Genomic DNA, 16,054 nt, shown 5'->3' with positions numbered 1-16,054 from the left:
CCTCTCTGCTCTGTGTAAATATCAACATTTTAACACAAGTTTTGGTCACTTTTTAGAACAGGAACTTTCATAACTGATGATCCGTTCAAGGACCGTCGGAAAATTCAAACTCCCTATAATATTTGCTCATATAATAGTTCAAAATGATGTGAAATTGCGTATTTCTAATCCATGTTTGCTTCAGTTTTCTCTGCAGACATTTTTCCACTTTCTGATATTTCAGCCTCCAACACAAACAGAATATTTATCTAATTATTCCAAAATGACCAAGCGACAACAAATGAACTGTGTGGTAATTTTGTATATTTTATATTTATTTGTAACTTTTTGTCATTTTTGGATATTTGTGTTTTTTTCCATAATTTTTTAATAATTTTGTGTCTTTTTTTGGTAATTTTGTATCTTTTTTTTCTTATATAGTTTTCAGTCATTTTGTGTCTTTTTTTTAATAATTTTTAGTTATTTTGTGTCTTTTTTGGTCATTTTGTGTCTTTTTAGGTCATTTTGTGTGTTTTTTTAATCATTTTTGGTCATTTTATGTGTTTTCTGGTCATTTTGTGTGTTTTCTGGTCATTTTGTGTGTTTTCTGGTCATTTTGTATGTTTTTTGGTCATAACAACATTCATGACACTCATTTATCAAAGAAATTCAGCTTTTTTTCTGATTTCTGTCATTCTAACTGTGTTATTCTGCAGAAATTAAAGTTTCCAGAGAAGAGACTTGCTCAGGGGGATTGAGCGGTTATTAATTATAAACGTTATAATCAGTGAAACGGTGAAGCAGTAAACTGGCAGACGATCATGAAGAACGTGTGAAGTGCTGCATAAACAAACTTTCTTTCTCTCTAGAAGTGGAAGTGGAGATGAAGGAGAGATAAGTCCTCGTGTCCCAGTCTTCACCTCTGTCCATGAGCACTGGGTGGAGACCAAAACCATGAGATCACACTCACAAGGAGCCAGGTTTTGTTCCCTCCACAGCGCCGTGGGTTCAGTGAGGAGCGAGGAGCAGATTGCAGCTCCAGCTCCTCCTGAACTCCTCAGGAAGCCGACTGGACTCCCGACTCCTCCCTGCTGAGGATTTTCCGGGCACGTCTACCTGGGATGCGACCCAGAACACTCTGGTGTTATAAATCCCATCTGGCCTGGGAGAGACTGGGACACCCAGGAGGAGCTGAAGGACGAGGACGGAGCGCGAGAAGGACGTTTCTGCTCCTCCAGACCAGGAGGGAGGAAGAAGGAGGCTCAGAGAGTTTCATGGTAGAGAGGAGAGGTTCTGTTTGGACTTTTGAATCCATCCAGAAATAAGCTGCTAATTATAATTGATTGAAACGTATGTGTATATGTACCAAAACTTGTGTTAAAATGTTGATATTAGTGTCAGAATCTCTTTATTCTCCATGTGTCATTTAAAATAAAGTGTTTTCACTAACCAGATCCTGTTAAAAACATTAAATTCTGCTCCTCAGAGACTTCTATAATATATTCACTGAAAATCTGTTTACACAGAGCTGAGAGGAGAGGACAGGAGAGTCTGTTTACACAGAGCAGAGAGGAGAGGACAGGAGAGGCTGTTTACACAGAGCAGAGAGTAGAGGACAGGAGAGGCTGTTTACACAGAGCTGAGGGGAGAGGACAGGAGAGGCTGTTTACACAGAGCAGAGAGGAGAGGACAGGAGAGGCTGTTTACACAGAGCAGAGAGGAGAGGACAGGAGAGGCTGGAAACATGACATTAATTCAATATGTACAATATGTGGAGAAAATGTTGTTGTTTTTGGTAATCCTGTGTCTTTTTGTCTTTTTTTTTTTTTTATATATATATCTGTGTCTGTCTTTTTTCCATAATTTTTTGTCATTTTGTGCCTTTTTCTGAAAAGTAATTTTATATCTTTTTGATAATTTTCGGTCATTTTGTGGGGTTTTTTTTGATAATTTTTGGTAATTTTCTGTCTTTTTTGGTAATTTTGTATCTTTTTCATCTTTTTTGGTAATTTTCTGCCTTTTTTTGGTAATTTTGTGTCTTTTTCTTTTTTTTTACAACATTCGCAACAAATGTTCATATAATACTTAGAGTTGTTCTGATTGTGCAGATTCCATAAAGCTGTAGGACTGATAAATTTATCGAGATTTTATATATTACAGATAAATACAAGGACACGAAAAAAGCAAAAAAAAACGCCCTGACGCAGCTTGTTCGGGTTCAAAGGGTTAAAGTGAAACGGAAGTCAGTAATAAGCTGCTAATATTATCAAAAAAATAAATAAAGTTAAGCTTAAAACCCCACAACCCAGCCAAGTGTTTGAACGCTCCCCCAGATCCCCAGCGAGCCTCGTGATTTAAACCTCCATCCAGTGAGCAGCGGAGAAGATTTCTAACCTTCTTCTTTCTTTTTGGCTCCAGTTAAAATTCCACTTCACTGTTTGCAGGAGGGGACCGAAATTTAAAAAAAAAAAAGACTTTGAGGATTTTGTACATGTCTTCAAAAACATGTTTTTTTGTGTGTGTATTCTGTTTATCTTTCAGGGAAATGTTGGCGTGCATAATTGTGCGACTGGAACACTCATTAATGCAGAATGTGAGCGTGATGATTAAATGACAGCTCCGCTACAGAGCGAGGCTTTAAAAGCACATTCAAAGCCACAGGATTGGGGATAAATAACTAACTGAACCAAGAGGGACTGCTTGGATGCTGTCCTGGTAAATCAGCAGCAGGAACAGGAGCGGCTGCCCTCCGGGTCCCTGCGGCGCCCGGCGGCCTCGCAGAACCACTTCCTCCCGGTGACCTCGCGGGTCACATGCCGCACGCCAGCGGAGCTCCCGTAACGAGAGCTCCTAACGAAGGGCCTCGCTAATTAGCCTCCCCTTAACGAGGCAGCCCGTCGGGCCGGCTGTCAGTCCGGATCGCCGCCGCGTGCTCGCCGCGTGCTCGCCGCGTGGTCGGCATGTTGCAGGCATGTCAGCAGAATCCTGACGGGTCACGTGACGCTTCTGCACGCTCACTTTTTATAGGTCACATCCGTCCCCTCCGCTCACGTCGCTGGAATCTCTCGGTCTGAATGTGAACTTATTGCATTCTCAGCACTCACTCTCAGACTAATTAAAGGCCTGAGAGGAGAGGCCGGCCCTGATTGGCTCCACACAACCACTGAAACACGTTCAATCAGTGAGTTTCCACTCAGCAGGTTTGTCTCTTTGAATTAAGAGAGTTTTTCTATCGCTCAGTTTCCAGGTTTTCATTTCTGATCTGAAGTGAAACAGATTATCATCCTGACGGCGAGCCAGAGGAAACAGAACGAGGCGGAAATGGAAAAGTACAGAAGAGTTGGTTCTGAATGATGAAGCCTGACAATACTGGGTACAATTTTGTGTTTTTTTTTTGTAATTATGTGTATTTTTTGGCAATTTTTTGTAATGTTGTGTATTTTGGGGCCTTTTTTTGGAATTTTGTTTCTTTTTTGGTAATTTTGTTCCTTTTTTTTCATAATTTTTGGTTATTTTGTGTCTTTTCTGGTCATTTTGTGTCTTTTCTGATCATTTTGTGTCTTTTTATGGTAATTTTGTATCTGTTTTTGATCATTTTTGATCATTTTGTGTATTTTTGGTCATTTTGTATCTTTTTTGATCATTTTAGGTCATTTTGTTTCTTTTTTTAATCATTTTTGGTAATTTTGTGTCTTTTTTGGTAATTTTGTGTCTTTTTTGGTAATTTTGTGTCTTTTTTTCATGATTTTGTATCTTTTTTGGTCATTTTGTGTCTTCTTTGTTTTTGTTTTGTGTTTTTTACAACATTCTGACATTTGTGGGAACTTGGAAAAGTGTTTATACATAAACTCTGTTGTATTCACAAAAAATTAATCAGAGAAATTCAACTTTTTTTCCTGATTTCTGTCATTCTAACTGTGTTATTGTTAGACATGTTTGACTTGTTCCCACTTCTAGCCATGCTGGTGCTGTCTCAGACTAATTAAAGGCATGAGAGGAGAGGCCGGCCCTGATTGGCTGCAGACAATGACTGAAACAAGTTCAATCAGTGAGTTTCCACTCAGCAGGTTCGTCTCTTTGAATTAAGAGGGGTTTTTTTTCTATCATTCAGTTTCTAGGTTTCATTTCTGATCTGAAGTGAAACAGATTATCATCCTGACGGCGAGCCAGAGGAAACAGAACGAGACGGAAATGGAAAAGTACAGAGGAGTTGGTTCTGAATGATGAAGCCTGACACGGCATGCAGAATAAAAAGTTTCACAGTCTGAATGTGTGAAACAGGCGACTCAATCTGAGCATCTCATGCACCGATCTGCTCGCATTGCATTTATGTGTATTTATTATCTTTGAAGGAGCCAAAGTCCACAAAATAAATACATAAGTAAATGCAAACCACTGACCATTTCACTGGTGGAATTAAAACGTGTTTTTATGTTTTTAAAAGATTGATGATACACCGTTTATCACAGAAGGGAACTATAAAAACAGGCATTATCGTCGGAGTTTGAACTTTACGACGGCCCTTGAACAGATAATCTGTTACGAAAGTTTCTGTAAGAGAAAATCTGTTTACACAGAGCTGAGAGGAGAGGACAGGAGAGGCTGTTTACACAGAGCAGAGAGGAGAGGACAGGAGAGGCTGGAAACATGACAATACTTCACTATGTACAATATGTGGAGAAAATGTTGGGGCTTTTGTCGTAATTTTGTATCTTTTTCGGTAATTGTGTCTTTTCTTTTGGATATTGGTGTCTATTTTTCCTATATTTTTGGTGATTTTTTTTTGTAATTTTGATTTTTTTTGGTGATAACTTTGTGTATTTTTTGGTAACTTTGTATCTTTTTTTGATAATTTTGGGTGATTTTGTGTCTTTTCTGGTCATTTTGTGTCTTTTTTTAAAATCATTTTTGGTCATTTTGTGTCTTTTTTGGTCATTTTGTATCTTTTTTTGATCATAACAACATTCATGACACTAATTTATCAGAGAAATTAAACTTTTTTTCCAGATTTCTGTCATTCTAACTGTGTTATTCTGCACAAAGACATGTTTGAGTTGTTCCCACTTCTAGCCATGATCGTGCTGATTCCACAGAGCTGCAGGACTTTATAGATTTATAGAGATTTCATATGTTGCAATGAAACACAGGGCCACAGAGAGGAGAATGGACTGTTATCTCAGACGGCTGTATGCTCTGTAGCTCCGCCCCCCTGAGGCGGACGGCGTCCTGACTTCAGCTGCAGACAGATGCTGCTTTGGCGAGGACGCCAAACGGCCATGGCGGCTCCTGAGGCGAGCTGAGGCCAGAGAAGCACCTGCAGTGAGTGAGTGAGTGAGTGAGTGAGTGAGTGAGTGAGTGAGTGAGTGAGTGAGCACTCTGATAACACAAAGCTGTGTCTGTCAGCGTGCTGCTCTCAGCCTCTTCATCTTCAGCCGGTGATTCGCTAAATCAACTTCCAGCAGACACAGAAGAAGAATGGCTACAGCGTCTCTGGGACTTTCAGCTTCTTTGGACTTTTCTTTTCGTGCAGCTTTATACTTTAACTCCACTGCATCTAACAGACAGCTTTAGTTGGATTTTTTTTTACATATTTTTACAGGGTATTTTGTTACAAATCAGCTGAAATGACTGATCCAACAGTATAAAAATATGACACAATTTATATATATATATATATATATATATATATATATATATATATATATATATATATTACACACTTTAACTAAAGATATACTTTTACCAAAATAAAGTATCTGAATATTTATATATACAATTATAATTTACTGTATTTTTTTAAAGGTACTTTCTTGTTTCCTTGTTTTATAAGAAAAATGTAAATTTAATGTAATTTGATTTTTCAAAATCTGTCACCAGTTTTACAGTGTGCAGGGATATTTTTTTAGAATTTAAATACTTTAAAATTGATAATTTACTCTTTTATTTTACAGGGTTTTTCTAAGTGCAAATGCTATAAAAAAAAGACGTAAAATAAGTTACGGTTGTACTGTTATTTGCACATTTTAACAGATTTTTTTTTTTTTTACTGTTTTTTTAAGGCTTCTTTGCTGTTTTTTACAGTGCACTGTTGCTGCAGACGCTCTCTCCTGCAGCTCGAGTCGACACGTGACTCGTCCTCCGTCGTGAGAACATGATGAACTGATATCTGCAGCAGAAACAAAAGACCAGTTCTCTGATCTCGTATGGAACGGAGGGCCGTGCTGCCATGTGTGTGTGTGTGTGTGTGTGTGCAGCTGGTCGTCGGAGTGTGTCAGTGTGTGTGTCAGAGTGGGTTAGCTCAGTGACCTTTGCCCTCAGGCTCGGCGAATCAGCATCACGCGTGAGCAGAGAGCGGCTTCAGTGCAGGAAGCAAACAACCCTGAGATCAACATCACTGTCATCTTCATATCTTCATCGTCTCTGTCAACTCTGTCGCTCTGTTGACTCATTCTGACTCTCTGCACCACCAGAGCAGATCTTTCACCGTGAGCGTCCGAGCTGCACGCGGCGGTGGCGGCGGCGGCTCTGACGCAGAGCGGGCAGCCAGTGTTTCACCGTGGAGGTCGCAGGGTGATGCAGCGGGTCGATGAATCAAGTCGGGACTGTAACAGGAGCCGGTTCAGAGTCCACACTGCATCTCTGTTCCTCATTAATAAGGTTTCTGACACGACTGTTGTGGGTCGAAACTGTCAAACTCAGCAGTGAGACACATTAACAGTCAAGATATAAATAAAAAATGCAGGACGGAGTTAAACTAAATGATTCAAAATCTCTCTTTTGTCTTGTCTTCTTCCTCCTGTTGTCTGACCCTCATACTTTTGTTTCTCTCAGTAGTTTTCAGTCTCTTCTGCGAGACCTCAGTCTCTTCTCCGGGACCTCACTCTCTTCTCTGGGTACTCTGTCTCTTCTCCGGGACCTCCGTCTCTTCTGTGGGACCTCAGTCTTTTCTGTGGGACCTCCGTCTCTTCTAAGGGACCTCCATCTCTTCTGAGGGACCTCCGTCTCTTTGCGGGACCTCAGTCTCTTCTGTGGGACATCCGTCTCTTCTGCGGGACCTCCATCTATCCTGCGGGACCTCCGTCTCTTCTATGGGACATCCGTCTCTTCTATGGGACCTCCTTCTCTTCTATGGGACCTCCGTCTCTTCTGCGGGATCTTCGTCTCTTCTGCGGGACCTCCGTCTCTTCTGTGGGACCTCAGACTTTTCTGTGGGACCTCAATCTTTTCTGCAGGACCTCAATCTTTTTTGCGGGACCTCCGTCTCTTCTGCGGGACCTCCATCTATCCTACGGGACCTCCGTCTCTTCTATGGGACATCCGTCTCTTCTATGGGACCTCCGTCTCTTCTGCGGGAACTTCGTCTCTTCTGCGGGACCTCCGTCTCTTCTATGGGACCTCCGTCTCTTCTATGGGACCTCCGTCTCTGCTGCAGGACCTCCATCCGTCCGAATTCACCCATTTTTTTCCCCTTAATTTCCTTTTCCTTTATTTTATCTCCACCTGTTTTATAACTACCTTCTTTTAAATCATTATCTCTCTCTATCCCTCTTTTCTTTGCTGTTAACTGCATTGTTCTTAAACCCGTTCTTCTTAGTCTCTTTGCTAAATTTCCTTCTTTCTTCTCCTTTATTTCATCTCCACCTCTCCCTTCCTCTTATCCAACCAATACTCTTCTTCTCTGTGTAGAGATTGTAGGAACTCCCACAGCCGTTTTTATTCTTCACATCCTTCTTTTCATCTACTAATTTACATTAGCTTGTAATTAGCTGCTTTTTTATCATTGTCCCTCTTTATTTCTCCTTTTTTTGCAGTTTCTCTTGCCCTTTATAACATTTATTTAACTCTCTTTGTTCTTAGAACTAATCAATTTTTGTCTCTTTGCTAAATTCCCTCCTTTATTTTATCTCCTTCTTTATCAGTTTTCCCTCCACTTCTTCTCTCCGTAGACTTTTTGCTGCCCCAGCTGTCTCTCCTCTCTCCTTTTATCTCTCTTTTCTCCCACTTTCCTATCTCTTCCCATCCCATTATTTCCCTCCGTTATCTCCATCTCCCTCTCCTTCTGTTTCCCCTCTCCCTCTCCCTCCTGTCTCCTCTAATACCCCTCTGTCCATCCACTCTCTCATTTATCTTCTCTTCCTTTTCGTCCTCCTTTCTGCTTCACCTCTCCTGAACCTCCTCCTCCTCTCCTCCTCTCCTCCTCCTCCTCTCTCCCTGTAGCGTGTTTCCTTCACCGAGCTGTGTGTCAGTTCTCCTCCTGACTTCTCTCTCCGTCAGCCTGCTGGTCATGTGTTTGCATCTGTAGATAGGTTTCACATGGCGCGGTCAGCCGGCTGCAGGCCGACTCGTTTTCCCAGAGGGGAGCCGGTCACACACACACACACACACACACACACACACACACACACACACACACACTCACACAGTATTGTCATAGCTGTGTCATTCAGTGTCTGTCAGCGTCCTGCTCTCAGCGTGGGCAGTCAGAGCAGATACTAGTCCTTTCTGACATGTCACACAACACTGCAGAACATGGAACCGGCAGCAAGATGCAAACAGATGATGAGACACACACACACACACACACACACACACAGCTTCACGCTGCTGCAGGAGGCACACACACAACTACACAACTGCAAAGATTCAATGAGAGAAGAAGAGTCAGAGAGGTAGTTTTAGATTTACTCTGTGTCCTCATGTTTCACTGCAATAAATAAAATCTCTATAAATCTATCTATCTAGCTATATCTTTAAGTCCTGCAGCTCTGTGGATTTCTCTGATAAATTAGAAAGTTTTAGATTTCAATTTTGCTTTATTTCAGAGAAATAATGTTATAAAAACCACAAAATCCAACTCAAAACTAAACAGTAATTGCACTTATCACGGTCTGCTTTGGATATATATACTAATTTAAACATGCAAATAATATAAATTATAAGTTTATTTGAAAGGGAAATTATTATCTAGATAGTGATGAAGTAAAAAAGTGAGATAAAATTATATTAAGAGTAAAATATAACATTACTTTATAATATTAAGTCTTAAATACGCAAATCTTTGAATAGAGTTGTTAAACACTTTTAAATACACTGATAACAAAATAAATGTTTATTTAATGAAAACAAAATATAAAAGCTGAAAGAAGACAACAACATTGTCTCTTGTCACTCTGTTTATCATCACTATTAGAACCTTTTACAGCAAAACCAGAGTGCAGTAACTACATTTTTGAGGTCAAAGGTCAAACAAATCGTTATGATTTTTTAGCATAAATATTACATCATCAATACATGTAGAAATAAGTGTCTTATCACTTATCTACCTATAACCCATTTGGCTGGCCAGTTAAAAAAACGTTAAAAAACTTTAAAGCAGTTTTTCTTAGTTTTACCCTTTGCTAGTTACTGCAGTTAGACCAGGGGTCTCAAACTCAAATTCCCTGGGGGCCACTGGAGGCAGTATCAAAATGACCAAAAAAAGACACAAAATTACAAAAAAAGACAAAATGACGAAAAAGACACAAAATTACCAAAAAAGAGACAAAATATATATTTTTTTAAAGACAAAGAATTACCAAAAAAACCCCACAAAATTATTAAAAAAAGACACAAAATTATCAAAAAAGACACAAAATTACCAGAGAAAGACACAAAATTACCAGAAAAAGACACAAAATTACCAAAAACAGTAATTAAAGGGACCTTCCACACACAACACGGTAAAGTGCCATTCATATAAAACTCACATTAAACTTTCATATCAAGGTGGGGGCCACAAGACCCACGAGTTAGACTTCGTAGGGCAGTATGAAGGTCTGTGGTTAACACAAGCGTTATAGATTTGACAGTTTTGTTGTGTAACATAAGAGAGATCAGTGTGGAGGAGGTTTAACAGACAGGCTCCTCCTCTCTGACCACGGAGTCCCTTCAGCCTCACGAACTCTTCTTCCTCTGAGGAAACTTCATTTACTCAACCTGCTGTTTGTTTGTTTGGTTTCTGTCTCACAGATGAAACCAAACGGAGCCGATCTGTTTCCATCTTTCTTCTATTTACATTTTCTAACAGATCCAAACAGCCGACAGTTTGACAAGAAGAGCTGCTCGGCTCCAAACTTCCACCAAACACTCAGACGCAAAGAAGAAGAAGAAGAACTCAGGTCCTTCACTGGAAATAATATATAACACGTCCTGCATGGAAAACCTGATTTAACCCTCTGAAGCCCAACCAGACGTTTCAGAATGGGTTTTTTTTTTACTCTTTTTACATTCTCCTCTCTGTGTCCTTGTGTTTCACTGCAACATATGAAATCTCTATAAATCTATAAGTCCTGCAGCTCTGTGAAACCAGCACAATCACAACAACTTAAACATGAAAGAAATCAGAAAAAAAGTTGAAATTCTCTGATAAATTATTTTCTTAAAATGTGAATAAAATGTAAATTATATATAAACACTTTTACAAGTCTCCACAAGTGTTGCGAATGTTGTAAAAAAATTACCAAAAATGATGGAAAAAAGACACAAATGTACCGAAATAGATACAAAATTACCAAAAAAGACACAAAATTACCAAAAAGGACACAAAATCACCCAAAAAAAGGCACAAAATTACCAATAAAAGACACAAAACTACCAAAAAATGATCAAAAAAAGAATCAAAGTGACCAGAAAAGGGTTGAATTTCTCTGATAAATTAAAAAAATTAAATTTATCTTAAAATTGAAATTAAATGGTATTTACCCATAAACACTTTTCCAAGTGTCCACAAGTGCCACAAATATTGGAAAAAGCAGTTTTCTCCACATATTGAAGTATTGAAGTATTCTCATGTTTCCAGCCTCTCCTGTCTCTTGTCATCCTTTCAAAGTAAAAGCGCCCTTATATATATATATATATATATATACAAACACTGGAGTATGTATAAAAACATAGCCATTAATGGATAAATGTGGCTTGCCTTGTTAGCCACCTGTCAATCAAAGGTAGCCCCGCCCCAAATCATACGATTCTTTATCTTCTATTTTCTTCTAAATGGGGCCATTATTTACACTATTAACATCAGATTGTCTTGAAGAAGATTTTTTTACTAGTGATTGAGACCATAGTGTTGTCCTGAAAAAATACTGAGGTAATAAATCAAGTGAGAAGTTTTCTCATTTTGTATTGAAATGAATGGAACAAAATGTTTTTGCAGCCAAACTTAGCGCCCCCTGCTGGAATTTTTGGTAGAATGCACCTTAAGGCACTTCCTGGTTTGCCTCCCTGCTCAGACCAGGAGGTTGCCGCCTGGTTAGAACACACAAAGCTTTCAGTGCAATAAAACCAAACTGCAGAACCTTTTTAAACTTGTAGCCACCAGAACCTGAAAGTCACATTTTATACACTTTATTTTGCTTTATTTCGCTACACAAGCTGAAAGCAAATCATCCCCATAGGCACATTAGTCCCTATAACACTTTTTTTTTCATGTTTCATACAAGAAAAAGTCAAATTCATCCAACACTAGCCACCAAAATCAGCCTTAATTTATGTGGAACTGTGCGTTGGGAAACAAATCCATCAACACTGCAATCAAAGAATGTTTATGGAAGTAAAATAAATGTTTTATTGCATATCAAAAACTATTCTTTGCAAATCCAGAAGCTTTTGAATCCAAACGTTTTGCTTTGCTTTAGATTCGGCTCAACAGAACTTTTGTAAAAACAACAATAGAGCAAATAAATTAAACTTGCAACAAAACATTTGGGTTTGCTCTCGAGCCTTTCTGTCCGTCTGTGAGCAGAATAAAGACACAAACTATGAGACGAAGCAGCTCCAGACACGTTTACTGCTCTCATCACAAACAAACAATCACAAACAAACACAAACAACCAGCAGAGCCTGAAGAGTCCTGAGCTGCTGAACATTTTAACCCTCTGAGCCCCAACAACATGAACGCAAGTTGAATTTCTCTGATTAATTATCATTTTTAATTAGAATAAAACAGAATTTCTATATAAACACTTTCCCAAGTTCTCACAAGTGTCCTGAATGTCTAAAAAACTGTTTTCTCCACTTATTGAAATATAATCATGTCTCCAGCCTCTCCTGTCCTCTCCCCTCTGCTCTGTGTAAACAGCCTCTCCTGTCCTCTCCCCTCTGCTCTGTGTAAACAGCCTCTCCTGTCCTCTCCTCTCTGCTCTGTGTAAACAGCCTCTCCTGTCCTCTCCTCTCTGCTCTGTGTAAACAGCCTCTCCTGTCCTCTCCTCTCTGCTCTGTGTAAACAGCCTCTCCTGTCCTCTCCCCTCTGCTCTGTGTAAACAGCCTCTCCTGTCCTCTCCCCTCTGCTCTGTGTAAACAGCCTCTCCTGTCCTCTCCTCTCTGCTCTGTGTAAACAGCCTCTCCTGTCCTCTCTGCTCTGATCTGTGTAAACAGCCTCTCCTGTCCTCTCCTCTCTGCTCTGTGTAAACGCTTTATTTTAAATGAAACATGGAGAATAAAGAGATTCTGACACAAATATCAACATTTTAAATTTCCTCTCGGTCACATTTTATAACTGTAACCTATGATCTTCAAGGACTGTCGGAAAGTTCAAATTCTCATGAAAAAAAAAAAAGCCTGTTTTTACAGTTTATTTCTACAATAAATTGTGTATTTTTGGCGACTTTTTAAAGAAAACGAACTTTTCAGAGGGTTCAGAGGGTAAAATGAACAGCCACATCTCGTCTCACTCGTTCATCGTCTCTGACTTTGACCTCCCGACAACAAAAAAGCTCCACAGCTGCAACACAAAAACCCTCAAATCCTCCAAAAGGCTCAGACCTCCACCTCCACCTCCACTCTGCCCCAGCTCCACATTCTCTCTGTAATGAAGAGGAAAGGTGCACTCACCCTGCGTCGCTGCTGTTTCCACAGATTAAGGCATCCTTGGCTCCCTCCACCTTGTAGAAATTGTCTGGAGAAATAAAACAAAAGTCCACTTTAGATTCCTGTTTGAAGCTGAAGTTCAGTTCAGTTCAGTTTTCTCACAGCTGTTTACACTTTGGGCTCATTATCTCTGAGTAACAGCTCCTCCAGTCTCCTGTCAGTTTGGAAACATTTAGGTAAAGTTAGGGTGAGAAAAATTACACTTTAATTATTCTTATAAAATAAATGAAATACCCAAAATGTAAAAAAAATAAAAAATAAAAAATAATTTCCAGAAATGTAATGTATTATTTTAAAGTGGTTTTCTTGTTTTTATTTCTGTGCAAATAATATTTTAACTATTTAAAATTATTTTTATTTCAAATATATGAAAGAAAATGGAAGGTGAAATCTGTAAATGAATAAAATGGGACATTATATATATATATATATATATGTTTTTGGGTCCTTCATTGAGTCAGCTTCAAATCAGTAAATTTGTTTGGCTACACTGGGAATTTCATGTTCAAATATTTTTTTATGTAAATATGTTGGTTGTTGTTTTCACTACAGTTAATTTAAAAACGTGTAAATAAAACATATTCGGATTAAGGCATGGAGCGGAAAAATAACTTATGAGTTCAAATCATTTGCTGACAGCTTCGTCCCCCCAGTTCAAAAATCCCATCAGCGCCCCTGCTGAAACCACATGTCTGTCAGGTGAGTTCAGGTGAGTTCAGGTGAGTTCAGGTAACCCTCCCTGTGCTTTTACTGTCCGTGTGTCCGTCTGCAGGATCGATAGACTCATCAGGGTGAGCTCGTGTGTTTTGGTCTGAGCAGGAGGCTTTAAAAACAACAAAAGCTTTACAGGAACCACAGTTTGCTCCAACACTTAAGTCTGACCAGCACGGGCCATTTCCAAGTACATTAATACACTTACTGCAGGTACACACACACACACACACACACACACACACACACACACACACACGTATCAGACAGGAGTTGAGAAGCTTTTAATGCATGTCGTCGGCAGGAAGAAAACAAATGCTTCTCAAGTTTTGTTGTTGTGGTCTGAGGACGCAGAGTTTATTCCAGTGAAAGTGAATAAAAGCTTTAAAGCTTTCAGAGTGTTTTACTCGAGCACACGGCCTTCAGATATATAAACAATAAACATGATGATAATATGGGCATGTTTTCAATTAAATAAACCCTGCAATCAAAGTAATTTTTTATCTGAAATTTACTGTAATATTTCACTCTTTTTATAATACTATTAACCATAAAATAAAAGTTGAAAGTATTTTGTCTGTTTTCCAGAAATTTACCGTATTATTTTACAGGGTTACAAGTTAATTTTTTTATTAGAAATATTAACCATGACTCGATTTTTTTTCCTGAAATGTATTATTTTACAGGGTTTTTCTGTTTCTGTTTTAAAAAATATATATTTTTATACTTTTTAAATAAAGAATTCTAATATTATAAACCATAAAATCCGTAAATTAATATAATGTGACATTATAGATTTTTTTTGTTTTTTACAGTTGTGTTATTTAATTGCTTAATTGTCTTGAATGCTAAATTCAGTGAATTATGTAAAAAAAAAAAAAAAAAACATAATATTATTAACCATAACATGTAAGTTGAAATCTGTAAATGAATATAATGGGACATTATAGATTTTTTTAACAGCATTATTTAATTGTTTAATGGTCTTGAATGTCAAATTACTGTAAAGTTAGTAGTAATTAGCTTAGCAAGCTACTTAGCCATGAAGTTAGCTAAGTACTTAGCTTAGCAAGTACTTAGCTAAATACCTAGCCAAGAAGTTAGCTAAGTAGTTAGCTTAGCAAGCTACTTAGCCAAGAAGTTAGCTAAGTAGTTAGCTTAGCAAGCTACTTAGCCAAGAAGTTAGCTAAGTACTTAGCTTAGCAAGTACTTAGCTAAATACCTAGCCAAGAAGTTAGCTACGTAGTTAGCTTAGCAAGCTACTTAGCTAACTACCTAGCCAAGAAGTTAGCTAAGTAGTTAGCTTAGCAAGCTACTTAGCTAAAACATAGATATGTGTAATTTTTCCCCCATGTTGTGCATTAGAAGAGTAGTGACACAAAAAGGGATTTTATAAAAAAGATAATAAAGGAAAACATAAAATTAGGATGTACGATGATCAAAAACAAACTTATTGAGAAAAACCTGGAATACTGAATGATGAAAATAATTTATTGCAAAGATATAGAACATAAAAACTCATACATATTGGGTCACTTTTTAGACCCGTGTTGTGCATCAAAGGGTTAAGAAACACCCCCTCCTATCTGCTAATGTAGCATGTCTTATTGTGAAAAGCTGCTCCTGTGTGAGTCAACCTTACATAAAGGAGCAATGGAAGCTGACAGATGGGGGATCTCTGAATCAGATGCAACTTTTCAACAGAAACAGTGACCTTAAACGCTGGCTTGACATTTTCATCCATTTGTCTGACGGGAACAACCATTCAGAGTACTTATCTTTTATTCAGCACACAATTCAGACCACATGCATTTAACTCCAGCCATTATGACCGATCACATAGCATTCCAATAGAAAATATTAAAATGGGTGTCATGTTCTTGGCACGAAATGTACTCGGGGAAACAAAAGAAGCCGCTGCAGCCGGAGAGGCAAAGTTTAAGCACTCTGAGTAAAACCTCAGCCTGTCAGAGGGAAACAAAGCATCTCCACATTTCAAAGTCTTCTGTCTTTTATTGTGGCGGTACACGTGCAAAGTTTTTTCCCTTTTGACTAACAAAACAGGTTGTTTGATGCTTGTGTTTGGCTCTGACCGCGTCTGACCGCCGCCGCCGCCGCCGCACCAAAGGCACTTAAGCTTTTTAGGAGCTCAGCCATTCATTTGTTATCGAGTGCATCAGGGAGGACGCATCCATCCCCGCCTGCCAACACAAACTTCTGAGGTCTGAAGAGCTCAAAGTAACTACGAAGCCTGAACGCAGCGCTGGGATTAGTCACCGAGGCAGACCAAGCAGATAGGAACAGTCAAGTCATTACCTTAAACTTCAGGTTTCCAAAATAAATGCATATTAGTCCGCAGACTGACATTTAATAAAGGTTTTTTTTTTTTTTTTGCAGAGCGACCCCCGTCTGAGAAGATTTTACAGAGCTGCAGAAACCGGGAAAATTGTCTCTACAG

The 16,054-nt window shown here is 38.8% G+C and overlaps 1 protein-coding gene across 1 annotated transcript in view; it reads right to left on the bottom strand.

The window, feature by feature from the left end:
- LOC131962372 (sodium channel protein type 4 subunit alpha-like) overlaps window positions 1–16,054 on the bottom strand; it is a 245,957-nt gene that overhangs the window by 133,258 nt on the left and 96,645 nt on the right. Inside the window, exon 9 of the mRNA XM_059327367.1 lies at window positions 12,850–12,913. Coding sequence (XP_059183350.1) covers window positions 12,850–12,913 — 64 coding nt within the window. The remainder of the gene's footprint in view (window positions 1–12,849; window positions 12,914–16,054) is intronic.

Source organism: Centropristis striata, chromosome 23 (genome assembly GCF_030273125.1).
Source record: "Centropristis striata isolate RG_2023a ecotype Rhode Island chromosome 23, C.striata_1.0, whole genome shotgun sequence".
Taxonomy (NCBI): domain Eukaryota; kingdom Metazoa; phylum Chordata; class Actinopteri; order Perciformes; family Serranidae; genus Centropristis; species Centropristis striata.
Note: the sequence above shows the minus strand (reverse complement) of the source record. Positions and strands in the feature narration are given on the sequence as shown.